A 20,706-nucleotide genomic window follows, 5' to 3' on the forward strand; every position below is an offset into this window, starting at 1 on the left:
CTCCCTCCTCTCTCTCCCTCTCATTTACCTTCATTCAAGTATCTCCTCCTAAGCTCACTGCCCAAGGAGGGATGTGGTTGAGCAGAAAAAAAAATCTCAGAATCTCTGTCCGCTCTTTATTTGGGGATGGATTTAGGACAAAGACAGACTGTCTTGTTCAGAAACCCATAAGGGAAGAGATTATCCCCAGACTGAAGAGAGACAGCAACCCACCATGCCCAAGATGAAGAAACAGAGAAGAAAAGTCGGGGGAGGGAAAGACTGTGTGGGCTTCCTCACTGTTCCTTCTTACCCCTAACTCTACATTAGACTACTCTGGGGGAAGTCCCAGATTAAAATGTCATGGTTCAGGTCCCATTCTTGGAGTTTTTGATTTAATTGGTCTAGGGTGGAGCCCGCACTCCACGGTTTAAAAGCTCCCCCTGGGTGATGTGATGTGTAGTCAAGTTAAAAATCACTGCTCTAGGCAGATGCAGCCACGGGCAGCTTTGCAGAAAGAAGACTGTGCCCCTAGCAAAAAAAAAAAAAAAAAAAAAAAATCCATTCAGGGCCAGGGTAGCCAGACCCTAGTAAGACTCAGCTGAAATACAAAAAGACAAATGTCAAAGACTAGACGGTCCCTCCTCCCCAAGCCCTGGCACTGTGTATCTCCTAAAACCTTCACATATCCTTAGAGAGAAAATGGAAGCCCTGAAACATGACCGAGGGTAAAGTTCTTTGCTAGCCTAGAAAGATATGGCCTCAACACAAAAACAGATGTAGCATATAAAGTCATGTTTTCCATATCTACACTGAAGGACTGTGGTTTATCCTCCCTGTCTGTCTTTCCCACTAGACCAGGAACTCCTTAGACGCAAACTCGCCATATTTTTCAAACTTGTATCCCCAGCCCAGGGCACACATGGGTGCTTAAAATATGTTTGTTAGATGGATGGATGAATGACAGGATAGTTGTACAGATGAATGATTAAACTGATGGGTAGATGGATGGATGGGTGGATGGATGGATGGATGACTGGATGTACAACTGGGTAGATGATTAAATGGATAGATGGATGGTTAGCTGAGTCAATGGTTGAGTGGATGGATGGATAGATGGATCGGTGAATCAGTGATAAATCAGAGGGTTAATGGAGGACTAAATAAATAATGAATGAAAGAATAAGTAAGTGAATGAATGAGCAAATGAGCTCAAGAATAATTCAAAGCATCAATGTTGGTCATGCCTTCCAAGGGAATCAGAAGAGGAATCAAGCTCTTCTGTTTTGTTATCCAGCTTGAACGCCATTGCTCCCTTATTCTATGGGGGGGTCTTTGTAGGTATAGGCTTTAGGCTTCTGTTTTCTTTCAGGGGCACAGGAACAGGGAGGACAAATTGCCAAAAACAATAAAAGATGGAAACATGCTTTAGAAAGTGAAGCCACTGCATCTGGGTGGCCTCATAATCCTGGATTGATTCTCCCAAACTGAGACAAATGAGTCTGGCTTCTTGGTGACAGGCACAAGGAAGAGCCCTCACTATCCTTGTGTTGGATCCTAAGTGCTGTGCCCCCTACGACTCACATCAGCAGATGCAGGCCCACTGCCCAGCCCAGCAGGCCTGGTGAGACCACACTCCACCCATCAAAAAACAGCATCCTCAGGTCTGACTCTAAGGAATCTGCCACAGGGTCCAGAGGCAGCCCTCACCTGCCATGTCTGAGGCTCCAGCGTGGAGCCCATTTCCCCAGGGAACACATCAGGACATGACTGAGCTGTCTCTGCAGTCAAGCATCAGGAAAGGGGATTCTGTTTTGTCCGTGCACACGTGTTCAAAGCTAAACCTTCTGAGTCCTGCTGAAATTTCTCAGAACTCATGGCAGAAGGGAGTTCAGCTGCCTAAAATCTTCTGCAGAAAGGGAGGCTCCTGGATCCTTGGCCAACAGCTTGCTTCTGCTAACATGTACCCAGTATGCACACTGGGCAAAGAGAAGGGACACGTGGGCACTGTCATCTCCACCCCAGGCTGCTCTGCTCTCAAAACTTCAACTTGCAGTGCATCTCTGGCCATAAGAAGCTAAACTTGGTCTGTCTCTGAGCATCAGATGAAGAGAGCAATGAGCAGCCCAACGTTTGGGCAAGTGTCCTCAGTCCCTAGGGGAGGCCACTGCTTCCCATCACCTCAAATTCGACTTCTTATCCACCTTGTGTTTCTATGGATAAGGGTTAGAATGTGTGTGTTTCTAGAGCCAAACTCAAACCAATGGCTGATAGTCACAATGAGGAAGATCTTGGCTCCATAAAAGGGAAAACTTTCTCACCAAACAGAGCTCTAAAGAGAGAATGAGCTTCCCAGAGAGGTGGTGAGGTCTCAGTCACTGGAGGTGTACAAATCTTGCTAGGAATCCAGGCATTAGGCAATTGCCAAGGTCAAAGTGAGGCCCATGGCCCAGCAGCAGCAGCATCACCTAAGAGCTTGTCAGAAATGCAAATTCTCACCCCACCTCCAAGGAATCAGATTCTCAAGGAAGGACCCAGGAATCTGAGTTTTAACAAGCCCTCCATGTGATTCTTACGTGCATTAAAGGTTGAGAAGCACTGCTCGGGGTCACCTCTAAGGTTCACTCTAACACAGAGATCATAAATGCCCACACTTCATCACTACAAAGCTGTGTTCATTTAGCTTCTAATGATTTAAAATTGGTGATCCTCTGAATTGGGTTTTAGGGACATTTGCTCAAATAATTAAGATGTACGTACTAAGATGTACGGGGGTGAGGGATATGCACTGAAGTTAGTTAAGAAAACACTGAGCTGTAAATATTTTAGTAAATTCATTGCTCCCACGCAAATGATGCTGTACACTGTACCTGGGCTTGACCGAGTCACTAAAGCAAGCCAGGACCAGCCTGTATCGACACAGTGGGAAGACGTGGCTAGAATTATGACTTGAACACAAAAGTAACCAAATGACCTTTCTATTGAAATATCTAGAACTCAAGTTTTCTTTGAATAGGTCTGTCTTTCTCTCTCCCCAACCCCAACACCACCGCCAGAATTCGAGAAGTACTCTGTCTTTTCCCATCCCCCAAACAGCCTGGCAGTGAAGTGGGCAGAATGGTGGCCGACCCTGGCCAGTTCTGTTGTCTGGGTTTCTCTCCAGGCATAGGGGAGTCCAAGGTTTCTGAAAGTTTAGTCCAATATGTAGACAGAGCAGGTGGAAGCCTGGGCCTCACCATCCTCCCAGCCCCTCAGGAAGTCAGCAGAGTTCGGAAACCACTGAGGTAGGGACAGAGCCCTGGAAGTGGAGCTGATGCAGGGGACAAAGACAGATGAGGACCATTTATTGAGCAATTTCCATCTGCTAGCTCTGCACTGAGGACCTCTCACTCCCTCCTCCCAACTGCCCGGGAGGCTGTCATGATCTTTAACTGCCCTCCCTCTGCTGGTGAGGACACTGAAGTTTAGGGAGCGTCATTAATCCTGAGGTCACGCAGCAGGGAATGATAGATCCTGGACTCCATCCACGTGGGCTGACCACAAAGCCATGTTCCTAATCACTTACATTAGTATATACTTGAGACCCAGATTCCAGTCCGAACCTTGCCAAGACGGCTGTGAAACCCGGCCCCTCTCCTGGCCTCAGCTTCCCCATCTGTACAAGCAGGCTGGAGTAAGGGCCTTGGAGTGCCTTCCAATTCACATTTACGTGCTCAGTTATGGGCCCGTAGTTGCTAAGCGCCAGCTCAGCCAAGGACTCACGAGACGGAGGAGGCAGGCAGGACTCCAGGCTGGCGAGCAGCCCTGGGTTGCATGCTTGCCCAACTTCCCGGGAGCTGACTGACTCCTGACTGACTCAGACCTCCGCCCTCTCCCCTGAGGTGGTCAGCAGGCCAGGTCCCAGAATGTGTGGTCTGCCGTAACCCCTTTCCCTGATTCAGACTCTACCCCACCCCCACACCCCCAGCTGCCAGCTGTGGAGTCACTCATCCTCCCAAGCACAGAGCCTTCACTTGCCAAGACAGGAAGAGTGAATATTTGCAATTCATTTCAGGCCGGCTTTGTGGCTGTGGAAGTCTGCTAAGAAAAGCTCTGTGTCCCGTTCCAGATGGAGTCTGGGGAGAAATAAACAACATTCTCGGTCTTCTCATGAGCCAGTGCATAAAAACAATTAAAGACAGGGCACAGCCATGTCCTGAGTGGAGTTGCCTATTCTAGAAGGCCCTGCCCCATGGGCAACAGGGCCCCTCGCCTGCTCAGCTGCCAGAACACTGGAGGACTTAGGCAAAATGTGGGCAGGACTTCAGTGGTTGGCGTGTTTCTATCTCAGGGAGCAACACTCCTGTCCTGCCCCTTATTACATTCTTCGGGGGGTGGGGGAGGGGATGAGTCCTCCCCCAAAGGTGCCTTTCCTCAAAGAAACGGAGCATGCACAGCTCCACTCCTCTTCAGCATCAGTCTCTGCAGAAAACTCAAGCGCTGCTCCGCCAAGTGCTATACTGGGTGGCGCAGGCTGCACCCCTTTTGGCAATGGCTATGGGAAACTTAATTTGGGGATGCAATATTAGAAGCCTGTGGTGGCCCCACACGCCAGCTGGGAGCAGTCATAAAACACATTCACCTTCTGCAGTTCTGCTGCCTGCAGAGGCCAGGAGAGCCCTGCTCCGGATACCCAGGAGAGGCGCGGAGAGGCTGGACAAGGCTGGCCTGGGGCTTCCGCACCTCTGTGGCTTTGCATCTTTCCACTGAAAACCCCTCCCCTCTGCCCCATCACTACCTGTCCCTGTCCTTAGAAACCCAGCCCGAATGCTGCCTCCACCACGGTCTCTGCTGACGCTCTCAGTCTGAAGCGCTTCCTTCTTCCACTAATGCAGCATCTCATGCTTTTTTTGGCCATGACAACTCATGGTAAGGAAAACCTGATATACTGAGACATATGGATCGCTGCAAATGAAACACAAATTCCACAAGGCAGCTCTTCCTTTGCTCTGTGCAGTGTAATCCGTTACTATTTAGACTATTTCATTTAAAAAAAAATTGTGGCTGCCCCCTAAATTGATTTAATGACAATTGGAAAATCCAGTTTGTATCTCAATTAAAGTGCAGCCTGACTACCTGATGTAAAATTATCTTTAAGGTAATGTTAAGTTTAAAAAAGCAAGATATGTAATAATGTGTATAGTTTGGGACCATTAGCCTTTATTTAGAAGGGGGCACATATATGTCTCTGGATAGGGACTCAGGAAACGACACTCGGTGGCCTGCCTGTCTGTAACACACACAAAACCATAAGCAACTGAATCTGTCTTGTTTGGAGGAGATTTGTCCAAGGTCTCCAGCCAGCCGGTGGCAGGGCTGGGCTGCAAACCCAGGCTTTATACTCCAACCCATCTTTTCTTTTCACCAACTACCTGATTATAGGTAGAAAAAAGAATTTTTTTTTTTTTTTGAGGCCAACTTCCCAACCAGAAGAGAAACCAAGATGTTACCTTTCCTGATGTCTTCACTCCTTTCCAGAGGCTAAAATACAGGACGATGACCACCACAATCAGACAGAGCAAGAGCTGCCACTGGGGCAGGCCGATGTCGTGAATTCCACTGCTCTCATGCAGATGCAGGACGCCTCGCCTGCCCAGAAGAGAGGGGAAGGGACGGGGGAAGACGGTGTCGTCAGGGAGGATGACCAAGGCTTGGACCACAGGCCAGTCCCCAGAAGTGCACATAGATGGAGAAGGGCCCCGGGCTGCTCCTGCCTCTGGCCTGATCGTTTGGGCTTGTGCTTGGCACCACCCGGCCCTGGACCAGCAACTCACCGGGGGAGATGCCCCCACCCAAGGCTGCTTTTTAAACCATAACAGAAATGTTCAATGTAACAAAAATCTCTCGAGTGCCACCTGCATGCCTCGTCTGGGGGAGATGGTGGTAAATAAACAGAGGAAAGATTTCTCCCCACTATCACAGTCTTTCTGCCTCCAGTTTCCCTCTTAAATCCAGTCTGTGCTGCTGAAATTTTGTTTTAACCTTGTCACTCTCTTGCTCCCAAATCCTCAGAGGCTCCTTATCACCTGAAACAGTGGTTCTCATGGAGGAGGCAGTTTTGCCCCTGCCTTGCCCACACATTTGGCGACACCTGGAGACATCTTTGGCTGTCACGTCTGGAGAGCAGGGGGTACCACTGGTATCTAGCGGGCAGAGACCTGGGATGGGGCTATACATCCAAAATGTACTGGACGGCCCTCCCCCTGTAGCCCAGAGTTATCCAGCCCAAACTGTCTCAAGTGTCGAGGTTGTGAAACCCTGGTCTGGAGGATGAAAACGTAAGCCTTTAAGAATCTGAGGCCTTTCACAACTGTCCTGTGCCAAGGGCACCCTGCCTTTGGCTCCTGGCGATGGCCAGCCACTTGTCACTCCCCAGCTACAGGAAGCTCTCATTGCTCTGGGATTGGACACGTCTATTCCTTTCTGCCTAGAACACACTTCCTGGCCCAATTTGTCTGTCTGGCAAACTTCTCTCCCTGCTTATCTTTTTTTTTTTTTTTTTCAATAGAAGTACAATCAGTTACAATGTGTCAGTTTCTGGTGTACAGCACAATGTCCCAATCATGCAAATACATACATATATTCGTTTTCATATTCCTCCCTGCTAATCTTAATTCAAAAATGGTGCCCCTCTCCTGTGCTGAGAAGGAGGAGGGGAGGAGAGAGACAGAGAGAGTCAGAGAGAGAGAAAGAAGGAGGAGAAGGAGGAGGAGGGAAGGAAGAAGGGGAGGGGGGAGAAAAGTATAAAGAGGAGGGTAGGGAGAGGGAGCAGCAGCCGGGAGAGGAGGGGAAAGGAGGGGAAGGAAAGAAGAGAGGGCAGCACATCTAAAAAGACAGAACCAGAACCAGGTACTTGGCCCATCTGACTCTTAAATTAGTCCTGCTTCTTCCCACTGTTTTATGGACCAAGTATTTAATCAGTAACCATTTGGCCAATTTGACTGTTAGAATCATGAAAAAAAAAGGCACTGAACCAACTATGCTTGCCCTGAAACTTGCTAAAATGACTCTAATGTCCAATCAGATGACCGAGATGCCTCCTGATGGGCCCAGGCACCCCCACGTGTGTGTGAAGTCCACTGTCAGGGTTGCACTGGTTGTCTAGATATTTCATCAGTGAAAAAGTCAGCCTCCAGAGCCAATTCCTGAGGAAAGGAATGCCAGCCCAGCCTCCTCCCCGCCAGCAGGCACAAGCCTTGGGGGTGAGTACGAGTAACTTGGGTTTACTGTAGTTTTCCAGCAGTTTAATGAAAATGAATCATTGCGAAGTACGCGGCCCAGGCTTTCTGAAGTCTACGAGCCAAACGGGCTCCGATCTCGCTTGACGTTTAAGCCCAGAGGGTTAGTGCTGGGGTAGAGTGAGCGTGCTCGTTCCCCCCAGGAACGGGCAGGGGGTAGAAGTTTTCCATCTCCCGGTGCGTGTTCACCCAGGGTACCTTTTTACAGATAAAGGTACAGAGCATCATGGCTCTTTTAGCCACCGGCTGCTTGGCTTCAGGCCTGAAGCCTTGGGAGAATCAGTTTTGTTACATTGAATGATATGATATGGTCAATCCATCAGCTTAAATGAATACAAGGTGGCAAGAGAATTGGCCAGCAGGCTCTGAGAAAAGCAAAAACAATGACCTAACCTCCTCAGGGTTGGCACTGGGAGTCCTATTCGCTGGGTCCCCAGACTGTGAGGGGGTAACTGTTTTAAAGCAGAAACATTTAGCTGAAAGGGCCATTAAAAAAAATCCAGAGGTGGCTTATGATTTAGAGACTTAGAAGCACACAAAAGCCGCCTCCAGGTGAGAACGAAATGCAGAAGAAGGACTCCCATCTACCCGCAGAGACTCCTGCACTCCTGTTCTGTATACACCTCACTGGAGACCCTGCAGGATGGAGGAGAAGACAGAGGAGAGGCCCGTGGATGGGCTGACAGCCTTGACTCAGACGGCCTGGGTTCAGATCCCAGCTCTGCCCTTGCCTAAAACCTGAACCACTACATTCTTATCTGTGTAACAGGAGCCATTCCCACCTCCATGAACCATGAAGACTAAATGGGACTTGGATATGAGGAGATGCTCGGTACATGGCTCGTGGAAGCTATGAAGCTTGGGGTGGGGGTGGGATACTTAAAAGGATGGAGGAGGGGCGGGGGAGGGGGGAGGGAAAGGGAGAGGAGCTCTGTAGAGCAGGAAGCGGCTGAAATAAGCCCTGGATTGTGCTCCCCATTACGTCCCCCAAGCTCCCTTAGCCCCACACATCAGAATGTCATCTTCTTCCACCATACTCTGCTTACAGCCAAGCCTGGAGGAAGTTTAAGGCTGTAATTAAAGCAACCTGGGTCTCAAAACCCAGCTCACTTCTCCCTCCTGCTGGGGCAGACCCGCTGGCCATGAAGACGTCAGAGGAGGAATCAAATAATAACTAGACTAGAGACGAGGCTATCACTTTCCATTTTAATTTATGAGGAAAAGGGTTGCCAAGGGCAAAAAGAAAAATTGTGTTTTTCCCTTTATCATGAGACGATAAGGGAGAAAGCATGGAACCAATTGTACGTATCAGCAGCACCCTGCTCTGCACTCTCCTTCACCATCTCCCGGTCCAAACCACACTCATAAACTAGGGAGGCCTAAAACCTCCGTCACAAGCTCCTCAACAGTTCTGGGATTTTCTGAGGCCAGGTTCCCCAGGAGAAGAACAAAGGAAGCCCTAGATTTTCCATGACAGAGTACTGTAGGGATGCCAGCCCGACCCGCGGAAGAATTTCATTCTGCCTGAGACAGGGGAGTACAGAGGCTAAGACAGAACTTTTCAACTTTGGCTGAATACTTGAACCGTCAGAGTTAAAAAAAAAATTCCCCTGGCTGCACCCAGACCAATGAAATCAGAATCTCTGGGCACAGGGTCCAGGCATCAGTGTGTTTTAAAGCTCTCTGAGAGGTTCCGATGAGCAGCCAATTGTTTAGAATCAGTGGGCTAAGAGCTTAGACTTTGGAACCAGATTTTTTGGGTTCAAACTCACTTCAAATGCCACTTCCAAATGCACGGCTGGGACATACGCTAAGCTGGATAAATGTCAGTTGTGACTATGACTGTATTTCGGAATAGTTATAACCATTTATAATGGTTAGAATCCAATATAACACAGAGGTTAAGACTGCAGGCTCTGGAGTTTCACTGCCTGGCAAGGCAGGGGCCAGGGTGAGGAAAGCTCTCAGGGGGCAAAGGGCAAGGTGCGCTCCCTCTCAGAGTCCTGCAGGTGTAAACTGCCAGGGTCCAAATCTTGGCTCTGTTCGGTCCTAGCCGTGCAGCCATGGGCCAGGGATTTTCTGTCGCATCTACAAAATGGAGCTAATATTTGCAGCCTCGTCACGTATGCGATGAAGGTAAGACTTACAGAAGCCTCATTGGGTTGGTGTGAGGTTACACTGAAATACCACACACAGAGAAGTTAGCAGAAAGCCAGGCCCACATGGTAGGGAAGTGATCAGCTGCTGATGCGACAGTGAGGAAGACAGTGGTGGTGCTGTTCCTTAAACAGAAGCTTGCTTTAAGTAACAACAATCTTTCAGATCCTTTGGGGACAGTAGAGGGATTTCTAATTCCATGACAACTGTAGACCCTCTCTCTGCCTCCCAAATTCCCAAATCTACGTCACTGTGCGCGTGCCTGCTGGAAGTCCACGGGATACACAGATAGAAGCAGGTGGACAGGCAGGTCCAAGACCCTTAGCAAATTCCCCTGCCGTGGCTCACTGAGGGTACTTCCTGGGTCCTGAGAACCCTGAGTCCCTGAGCCCCAGGGGGAGGCAACAGACTTTCCAGAGGCCACATTTAATCATACCAAATCTCCGTGGTCCCGCTGCACTGAGATGGTAGGGTGGCAATGGACCCAAGGAACCTCATTCTTTGAGTAATCAGGACTCAGGACTCATTCCCAGGGTTTAGGGGATACACAGAACCAAAGAAGACTGGCCCTAAAGTTTTGTTGTTGGTGAGTCTGTCTTTTTATCCTCTAGACCTGCACCATCCAGTATGGTAGCCACTGGCCACATGTGTCTATTTAAATATAAATTAATGAAAATTAAATAAAACTAAAAATTCAACTTCTCAGTCACATTAGCCATATTTCAGCTGCTCAATAACCACACACTAGGCTGTGCAGGTATAGAATGTTCCTATCGTTGTGGAGAGTTTCCCTGGGCAGTGCTGCCCTAGACCAGGAGTCAGCAGACCAAGGCCCCCAGGCCAGATCTGGCTGTGGCCCATTTAGTTATGGCCTGTGAGCTGAGGATATTTTTTTATCTTTTTACAGGGTAAAATTAAACAAAGAGTCTGCAAGAGACATATGCAGCCCACAAGGCCCCAAATATTTTCCTATCTAATCTTTCACTGGAAAGTTTTCCAACCACTCCTCTAGACCATGCGGACCGTGAGAGTGTGGTTCAAGTGGGATTTACCTGTCCTGCCCCACAGCTTGTAACAGGGACTTTCTGCTTATCTGCTGACACTTGTGTAGGGATTGCTAAAATGCAACCACCCCCACCTGAGGGCTAAAGACAAGAGATGCTACATCTTGGAAGGGGAGGGTATAGCTCAGTGGTAGGGGGCTTGCCTAGTATGCATGAGGTCCTGGGTTCAATGCCCAGTACTACCATTAAAAAAATAAATAATGACATACACAACCCCCCCACACACACACACACAAAAGATGCTACGTTCTGAAGAGACCACCATACAAACACTTGAAATTAGGTGGCTGGAAATAAGTTGACTATCAGCAACCTGAAGGACATAAAAGGATGGAGTAGAGACTGAAAGGATTCAAGGGAACAAAATAAATAGTGATGGTTATGAGTTAAAAACCACAGAAGAAAATAAATACCCATGAGCCCATACTGATATCAATGAATAAGTGAGTAAATGAACAGATGAATAAATAGGAGGAAAGGGACAAATTTTCCCTTCATTTTGGGGGAATGATGGGACGAGAAATCACACTTAGACCAACACTATAGTAATAATCCTTGTTTGCAAGAATCATTGAAGGATGCTAAGAATTGTGGGCAAAGTATGATGAGAAACAAGATATTTACATAACCTCAAAGTAACTCCCCAGAAGACACTCACTAATTATGAAGAGAATAACGCCACCTCTGCATGGGAGGAAGCTGACAGATAGCACTTTAGCTGAGTGATTAAGGTCAACATTCCTAGCAATAGGAGCCTGGCATCAGGTACCCCCTGATATGACGCACCGAGAGAGGACACAACATCACCTCCAAGTTACTCTTGCCAAAAATACCTAACCTCAGTCTAACCTGGAGAAAACAATGACCAATCCACACCGAGGGCTAGTTTACAGAATAACTGGCCGGTGCGCTTCAAAAAAGTGTCAAGGGCGTGACACTCAAGGAAAGACCGAAGAACTCTCACAGACTGGAGGAGACTCAGGAGATGTGACAACTAAATGCCACATGGGGACTCTAGGCCGGATCCTGGACCAGCATAGGACATTAGTGGGAAAACTGGTGAATTTAAAACAAGTCTTTAGCAGGTGGGTTAACAGCATAACAATGTTAATTTTCTGGTTTCAGTCCTTGCACTGTGGGTGCATAAAGTGTCAACATTAGGGGAAGCTGGGAGAAGGGTCTTCAGGGCTCTCTGGACTACGTCTGCAACCTTTTTCTACGTCTAAAATGATCGCAACATAAAAAGGTTCTTTTTTTTTTTTTTTTTAAAGATATTCTATCTTCTACCACCAGTCAGTGACTCTCAGGCACCCATAGTCCAGATAATTTCTCTGAGCTGTAATAGCCGGGCTGCATCCACTTTCTAATTTGTACTCACAAACTCTAGCTACTTACACCCATGGAAGCCCCGGAGAGACAGCAGCACAGGGTGGACCAGATGACAGCTTGAGGATCAGACTGACTTGGGTTCAAGCTGCAGTTCCATCACCTGCCACCTGGGCCCCTAGATGTTCCCGTGGCCGATTTCATCAGTTCTTGTGACGCCTCCTCATAGAAGCCCTCCTTGACTACCTGAGCTAAAGCTCCTTTTCCCTCCACAATCACTGTGTACCACATGCCTGGTTTTAGTTCCTTAAGAGCACTTACACTTCCTAAAATGTGTTTTCTTCCCCAAAGGCCATGTTCACTCTGTAAAATCTTCTTGCTTCCTTACTTTTCTGCTAGTGTATTGCCTCCCCACCCCCACTCTGTGCCAGAACACAAGCTCCTCCAGCTTGTCCACGGCTGTACCCTCAGCTCCTAGCCAGGGTCAGGCCTGCGGTGGTGGCTCAGTACACATTACACACAACGACCAGCATGTCCCTCTCTTCTCTTGTGGTTTTCCTTAGCGTTTGGTTCAGGTCCTGCCCAGCATGGGTCTCTGTGTGCTTGTATGAATGGGACGAGAGGTCGATGACTTACTCATAAAACTCTGCTGCCGGTGTGAACTTGTACTTGGAGTACTTGGTGTGGTTGCCCAGCACGGAGCTGTTGAGGAGCTTGGGGTCGGTGCAGTTGGGGCTGTTCCAGGCGTGGCCACAGTCCGTCCAGGGCAGGTTGAGGGTGAAGGAGGAGAAGAGGTAGTAGAGTGACCAGGCGATGATGACATTGTAGTAGAAGCCAACATACAGGGCGATGAGGATCACAGCGTAGCCAACTCCTGGGCGGGGAGGCAGAGGGGGTCAGGTAGGGGCTTCCCCAGGCCCACCCCAGAGCCACCTCTCATGGGCAGCTGGCTCCAACTGCTGCACTACCCCATCCCCACAACTCTCTTTTTCTGCAGCAGATTGTCATAGCCTCATCTATTTCCCTTAGGCACCCACCACCCCTTTGCCTGAGGGCTCCCTCTTGCCACTGGAGCCCCTTCTGCCCACTCATCAGGCAGGGCAGAAGTGCCGGGACCCTAAAGTCCAGGGAGCAGCCGGGTCAGGTGTTGGAGTATAAACATCCCAGCTGCCCCGCCCCTTGGGTAGGATAACACTGAGATATGATAACATTCTCTCCCAGTGGGATTAAGCCCTTCGCCCATGGTGGAACTGGCTTATTGGCTGCCTCCCCTTCCCTATTTCCTACTGATGCTTCCTGGGATCACCTCCCAAAATAACTCCTTACACTGAAATCCTTGTCTCAGGACCTGCTTCTGAAGGACCCAGATAAGCAACCCCTGATCAGAGGTGTGTTCTTTGGGTCTTGCTTCATGTGCCAAGCTCACCTTCCTGAATGCATCAGAAGCCCCTTTAGAGCTAGTTTTATAGCTTTTGACTACAATAGACATATTTGGTTTTTTGCCTACACAGCTTTACTAAAGGAAGTAGCCTTAAGCAATTCTTAGCATGTGAGGTTTGGGTGAGGCTAATCCTTCCTTGATCTAGATGTAGGCACGTGACTGAGGTCTGACCAATCAGAGTTCTCCTTTCCCACAGCCACAGTGATTGGCTGATAGTCGGGCATATGACTCAAGTCAAGCCAATGGGAGTCTTCTCTGTGACTTTTAATAAGCTATAAAGATATATAAGGTGCTTTTGTTTTTCTCATTATTAAACTTGGAAATTTTAATTCTTGTTGTTGGTGATGGCCATCTCTGCTAGCACTTGAGGAGAATGTGGCTGAGACAAATGTTAACACAGAAGAAAAGAGACTTGAAGTAGAGAGAGATTCCGAATAATATTATTCAAGCACTTGAATCAAGTTGTACCTGAAGCCAAAGAAATTCCTGGATTTTACTATAATACAAGCCAACAAAAATTCTCATTTATATTAAAGCCAGCTTGAGTGGTATTTCTGGAAAATTAGACAAATAAATCCTAACTAATACACACGTCTTATTAGCCTCTTGTACTAGCCTGTATCTACTAAGGACTGAGTACACAGGAAGTACTTAGGAGACATGTGCCAGCTAAGAGGCTCATAGAAGTCACACTGGACCTCATGGCTATTGGGGCCCAGTTCTCTAACCAGCACTTAGGAGACACTAATTTCTACTCCATGCCCTTCTCACAGCTGCAGAGGGACCAAGAAATGACAGTTGCTGTGGCCACTTTCTCCAGATGTGTTCTAAGTTTCAAATCCAAGTTGGCTTCATCTAATCTCCTGGCCGTAATCAATTAGTTATGCCTGTCATATTAAGGATTGTGAGGCAGTCATCTGGCTGAGGTTAAAAGATGTATGATCAATTTGTCATGTCTGCCATGGAAGCAAGAGGGGAGAATGGTGGTATGTGTGCCAGGTACTTTTGACACTTCTGTGAGTATTTCCCATTCAGGAAAACAGACTCCCTCTGGTCATTCAGCTGTAGAGCCCAGACTGGAATTCAGATTTCCAGACTTTCTAGGCTAACACTGTTCCTGACATACCAGATGCTCTCCATACAACTTTGAATGGTAAACACACTTGACCTTGACAGCACCTGTAAATCCCACAAGAGAGTTGGTCTCCCACAGATCCCACCTCTGGAGCAGATTCTCCAGGGGGCACATGGAAGTCTTTGAGAACCACCCTTGACTCCCCCAGACTCCTTCTTTACCTTTGAAGAATGGGCAGATCTTCCACACAGTGGCCGCCCCTTCCCGGTTGTACTGGCCCAGAGCCAGCTCCATGTAGAACAGGGGCATCCCAGCAATGATGAGGAAGAGGGTGTATGGGATCAGGAAGGCGCCTGGAGGACACAGAGGCACAGCGTGAGACCCTAGACCCTGCCCAGCCTGGACCTGCGCCTCAGAGTGTGTAGATAGATCCTGGCCAGAGCTGCAAGGTTCCTCATTTATCTGCTCACCCAGCCATTTCTCAACGGATGTTTTGTGGTAAGTAAATAGAGTGACACAGAGCAATTAATATACATTAACTATAACCATACTAATAAAAGTTACAGCAGTAGTCATAGTCATAATCATAGTAACAAGGTTCTGTGCTCAAGTTAGTAAAATCTGGGTTCATCAAAACTAAATAGGCTTGTTTCTTGCAGGATTCTCCCAAGCCTTCACACACAAGCACACACTGTGAAGCATCATGAGGATCCCAAATACAGTCTTTACCAAATTGATTTCAACTCAGCACCTTTTCTTTCATGAATCATCCCTCTGGGGAATGTCAGTCACCCCAAACCCTTCCTTTTATAAGGAAATTGCGACCAAAAAGGGAGAGACAGTGCCCAAGGTTACATATGATTGAGTTTTAATTTTGTTCGTATCTGTATCAGTTTAAAGTCACCTCAGGCTTTCCCAGACATGGCCTCGCTGGATTGTCCTTAGTCCCACAACAGCTCACAGGCATAACCAGAGAGGGTCATTATCTCCCTCTGGCGGAAACCGAAGGCAGAGAAGGGAGTCGAACTGGTTTTGTTTGCACTGCTGCTAAGTGACAGAAGCAGGAATCACATTCAGGTCTTCTAACCCATCAGGCTCACTCTCACAGAGTCGAGGCTGAAGGTAAATAATCACTGGAGCAAAGAGGCCAGAGGCTCAAGTCTCTGATCAGGGAAGCTGCCCACCTGGAATAGTGCAGAAGCTAGAGGGAGCCCTTGGCAATGGGCAGCAATATCCTTGGGAGAATTCTGGCAGAATTTGACACATCTGAGTTTCCGAGACAGGGCTCGGTATGCCCAGTAGCCTGGGGTGAGCTTAGCAGGCTCTGACGCTGTGAGGTGACTCACGGGGATACAAGCCACATCAGCCCAGGCTGCAAGCATGACCAAAGTAAAATGCCAGCTCCCCTCCCGCCACTGGCCTTTGGCTGAGTTGCCGTAACCTTGGAAACCAAACACCCTCTGACCTGCCCATGATAGCGAAGTATAGAAACCAGGAAATATTTAACGATGGTAACATTAGGCATATAACATTCCCTACCGTGTTCCAGGTACTTTCCAAGCAATGTCTCATTCCATCCTCACAACAACCCTAAAATGCAAAGATTACTACTACCTCCATTTTACAGCTGTGGAAACTAAGGCCCCAGGCTAGCAGAGAACTGTGGTAAATTCACATGCATTCAGGGTTAAACTCACCCAGCTACTCAGACTGTCAGGAAGCCCAGGGCTTTTAAGGACAAAGCAAGAAGCTTTGGCCTCAGGGCTCTGAGACCCAGGCAGCTGTTGCAGATGGACCAGCAGGGTGGGTGGTAGAGAAGAAAACACCAGAAAATGAGTACCTCCTATGTATCAAGCACAGCTCTGGACATCTGTGATCCCATTTGCCCTACACAGAAACCATCTGAGGTAGCAACTACTGTGCCCATTTTTCAGAGGAAGAAACTGAAGCTTGGAGAAATTAAGTGACTTGTCCAATCTCACCAACTAGTAAGTGATAGATCTGGCATTTGGGCCCAGGTCTGTCTGGCTCCAGAGCTCCAAGCCATTCCCAACATATTCTGCAGATTCCAGAATATCGCAGCCTAGATGAAGGATGAGTCTGAATAGTCTTGAGAGAGGGTGTTCTGAAACCAGGAATCTGGGGCCAGCTGAGCCACCTGGTCTGTTGGTCATGGGCTGGTCCAACCCTCCAGCCCCTGTTCCAGGCTGGGCTTCTTTGAAATGACCACATGGCAACCTCCCTTTTCCTTTCCTCATTTCTTGCTTTCAATCTCCACCCTTTTCTTTCCCCACCCAGAGAGGGCTAGTCTGGGACCAGAACCCACATTTGTCCACATTGCTGATAGCAATGCTGGTGATGCTGATGGAGGCCACAGTGGTGGTGGTGGTGACGGTGGAGTTGGTAAAAGTAACAAGTACCCTTTATTGAGCATCCGTTATATGCTAAGCCACACGCTAAGCTTTTGCATAATTATTCCTTTAAAACTATCCCCAAGAGATAACTACTACCCACCTCATTTAAAAGATGAGGAAACTGAGGCTTAGAAAGGCTGAGTTGCTTGTCCAAACTGGTAAGTATGCAGCACGGCTTCACATCTGTTCTTTGTTTTTTGTTTTGTTTTGTTTTTTGTTTTTTTGGTTTTTTTTAATCCTTTGGTGATGGAGAGGAGGTAATTTTTTTTAATTTAATGGAGGTACTGGGGGTTGAACCCCGGACCTCATGCATGCTAAACATGTATTCTACCACTGAGCTATACCTTCCCCCCTGGGGCGTCACATCTGGATCCATCTGAGCCCCACTCTGCCTTGTGGCCACCTGCTACTGCCCTTGGGGGCCCGGAGTCAGAGAGTAAGGGAAATAGATGGGCGTATTAAAATGTTTAATGGGCCTGAAGACTGAAGTCAGTGGCCCAAGGGACAATGGGGAAGGGAGAAGCCAGGGGTCATGGCTCAGATCTTGGCACTGTGGTGTGCTGCTGGTAACAAGATTTTTTTTTCTACAACCAGAGGAAAGAGTGACACCAGCTAGTTACCCAGAGATCTCACGTTGGCCAGTTTTCTCAACTCTCAACCTCTGGGTGGTAGTGCCAGCAGGTAGGTAAATTGCCCAGTTTGAGATTCAATTTTGTGCCGGCTGGGAGTCCCAGGGAGGGGAGGAGAGGAAAGATGACGTATCTGCACAAACCCAAGACTCTTCCAAGGGTGTCTGATGTGGGCCAGGCAAAACTACAAGAGGAAACAGACTGAGAGCACTCAAGAATGATGGAATGGCTGAGTATGAATGAAAAGCAGAAAGCTGCCCAGTGGCCAGTGCCTTATTCTAACAGAGGACATCGACCAGTGAGCTGGCCCAGGCCCTCTTGCACAAAGATCTGGAGGAAGCCAGGGCAAATCTAAAGAGTCAGAAGGTGATTTCGGGGATGCCTGAGGTCAGCTGAGGAAGCCTCTGGTAGAAACAGCCCTGCAGCAGCTTCTGGGAAACTGAGGCTGGTTGCAAACTTCCTAGAAGGTACTGCCCTGTAAGGCCCGTAACTGCCACATCCCCCCTGCCCCGCCTCATCTCCATGCATGGCGTGTGCTAGCTGCAACCAGCCTCACCCAGAACCTCAGAACTGAGAACCTCTGGGGCCACCAGCCCAGAATCCTGGCTCGGGAATGCTCTGGCTGTGCAGGTGCTGGGAATTTTCTAGGCAAGGAGTGTCTTTGTTCTAATGAAGCCACTCTTTGTGGGCTTCTGGATGGGTCACCAGAAAGATCAAGCCATGATTAAACCCCCAGGGAGGGAGGAGGGACTGGAGATTGAGTTAATACTCATCATGCCTATGAGAGGAGACTTCATAAAAATCCCTAATACATGGTGTTTGGAGAGCTTCTGGATTTTGATGACCCGGTGAGACCCCCCATCTCCATGGGAACAGAGGCTTCTATACTCAGGACCCTTCCACATCTCACCTGATTTACTTCTTCCCCCGGCCGTTTATCTGCATCCTTTATGATACCCTTTATAACAAACTGGGAAGTGTAAATGTTTCCCTGAGTTCTGTGAGCTGTCACAGGAAATAATCAAATCTGAAGACAGCATCATGGGAACCCCTGATTACAGCTGGTTGGTCAGAAGCATAGGTGACATCTTGACACGTGACTGGCCTCTGAAGTGGGAGAGTTCCTGGGAGACTGAGCCCTTAATCTGTGGGGTCTGCACCAACTCCAGGTAGACAGTATCAGAATTGATTGTTAGGACACCCAGCTGGTGTCCCAAAAGTTGGAGAATTGGTCAGTGTTGGGAAAACTCCTACACTTTCGGGGTCAGAAGAGTGTAGAGTGTGTACAAAAATAGTTTTTTCTCTTGCCTCTTGCCTGGATCTAAGACAATCCTGGCTCCCCCAGCCCTGCTACTTCTGACTATGTGACCTTGAGCCAATGTGCCTTCTCTGAGCCTTTGTTCCCCTGCATCCCCTTCATAAAAGGGGATCATACCTGCATCATTGTTTGCTGTGGTAATTAGAGAGAATGGAGGTGAAGTTTGTGGCACTTGGTGCTCTGTAAATGGGAATCACGTCCTGCCACCACACACAAGGGCAGCTGGGACCTGCCTCCGTAAACTGGGAACCATGAGCACAGGATGTGCGCCCATGTGGTGGAGGGTGGCCGGGTCCTTGGCAGAGCACAGCACAGAGGCTAGAGGGACAGGACTCTGGGCCAGTCTCTTGGGCAACTCATGTCCCCGTCCCAAGTGAGGCTGGCTACTCCTCCTCGTGTCCAAACATGACCGCTGACCATGAGCAAGTGCGGGGGCAAGGATTCCCGTAGGCCACAGGCAGCCCCATGAGCAAACAGGGCTCCGGATTCCCCTTCAAGAAGGAAGGACCTGCTCCCCTGCCATGGGGACCACTCAGCCCCCACTGAGCCCTTTGGGAACTGTCCCTGCCAAAGACAGCGGCCTCGCCCAAGGCCACAGCCCCTTCCCAGGGCAGCTGGCATCCAATGACCGATGGAGTCTGGGGCATATAGTCCTGGCCACCTCACCCCAGTTCAGGACCAATCTCAAGGACTTCATGGTCACTGAGGCTTTGCTCAAGCCGGCCGCCCAACCTCTCTGTCTGGCCAGCGCCTTTTCCTCCCCTTCCCTGAATCCCTCCCCCTGTGGCCTCCACCTACTGCCTTCTTTCTGTCCTTCGTAGCATGGAGAACAAAACAAAGCAGACTTTTCCAGAGCATTGGGAGCCAGGTGTAGGGTCCCCCTCTGAGTCTTTGTCATTGGCCTGTGGCCATTTCTGTAAAGAAACACACCTGTTTCTAAAAGAACCCAAGCTCAGACCATTCAAGTCTGTCAACACAGAGAGACCCTCTGCCTTGGGGAGGGGAGCTGAGCCACATGGTGTCAACTGGTGTCTCTCCACCCTAAGATCAAGCTTGTCCTTGGAGCCCTCAGTGACCACAATGGGGCTCTGCCCACTAGCCTCGGGGTCCCTGGAACCTTCGCCCAAAGAAGCCTTGCACCTCTTCCCCGGCACGTTACTGAGACCAGCCAAGACCATCTATACAAGCCCCTGTGTAAGTTCATGCTGTTCCAAGATGGGATTCTACACAAAATGATGAGAACTGGCTTTTTTTTTTGCCCCACAAGGGGTTGCTCCCTCCTCTTCATTTTGGGTCTTCCTAGCTGACCTCTGGGTCTCCTCTGAGACTGTGTCAGTCCCAGCCAGGAAGGAAACACGCCCACTCCCCTGGTAGATTAAACCCGGCTCCTCTAAGGAGGTCAGTGGGGGTGGGATTTGGGGAAATCAGAGTTGAGGCTACCCCTCCTCCTGGGACAACTCTCCCTCCGCTGTCGGCTTTGCAGGATCTGACTGGATTCTTCCTCATGAAGTTTCTTGAAGGTTCTGGGTTCCCATCTCCTCCATCCTGGCCAATTTAAGAGGAACAAATTTTGGGGTGTTTGGGATGGTAAGAACTATATTATAGAAGGAAATATTACCCACAAAGATCAGAATGGAACTTCACCTCCTTGATTTGAGATATAATACCTCCAATAATAGAATCTAACATAACTTGTAGGCTATCCACAATAGACTATGAGTTCCCTAAAGGCAAGGATTGCCTTGTGCTCCTCTCTGTGTTCCTGGCATATGATGGGCATTAATAAACTTTTTTTTTTTTTTTTTTTTTTTTTTTTTGCTAAATAAATGGATCCTGGCAGTGACTCACAGAGGATGTAGCTAATGAAAGCCCCGGGGCCTTTCTCCACTTGTGCTGTGGCCTAATCCTTACTTAGGCACACAGGCTAGGCAGTTGGGTTTGGGACCGCAGGGCAGGATGTAACATTTATCCTTATGAAATCCCATCCTGATGGGCACAGCCCCTCCAGATCTTTTTGGCCAGCTCA

The 20,706-nt window shown here is 48.7% G+C and overlaps 1 protein-coding gene and 1 long non-coding RNA gene across 3 annotated transcripts in view; one reads left to right on the forward strand and one right to left on the reverse strand.

Moving 5' to 3' along the window:
• Positions 1-20,706, reverse strand: part of SLC6A2 (solute carrier family 6 member 2) — a 39,900-nt gene that overhangs the window by 14,045 nt on the left and 5,149 nt on the right. For both annotated transcript variants that reach the window (XM_031458421.2, XM_031458423.2), the window contains exons 3-5: positions 14,541-14,672; positions 12,440-12,677; positions 5,469-5,607 (exon numbers count right to left, since the gene is read on the reverse strand). In XM_031458421.2, the coding sequence (XP_031314281.1) occupies positions 5,469-5,607; positions 12,440-12,677; positions 14,541-14,672 (509 nt within the window). The remainder of the gene's footprint in view (positions 1-5,468; positions 5,608-12,439; positions 12,678-14,540; positions 14,673-20,706) is intronic.
• Positions 7,128-8,077, forward strand: LOC135322038 (uncharacterized). The gene is made up of 2 exons (XR_010382299.1): positions 7,128-7,220; positions 7,851-8,077. It is a non-coding gene; the product is annotated as an uncharacterized LOC135322038 (long non-coding RNA).

Source organism: Camelus dromedarius, chromosome 9 (assembly GCF_036321535.1).
Source record: "Camelus dromedarius isolate mCamDro1 chromosome 9, mCamDro1.pat, whole genome shotgun sequence".
NCBI lineage: Eukaryota > Metazoa > Chordata > Mammalia > Artiodactyla > Camelidae > Camelus > Camelus dromedarius.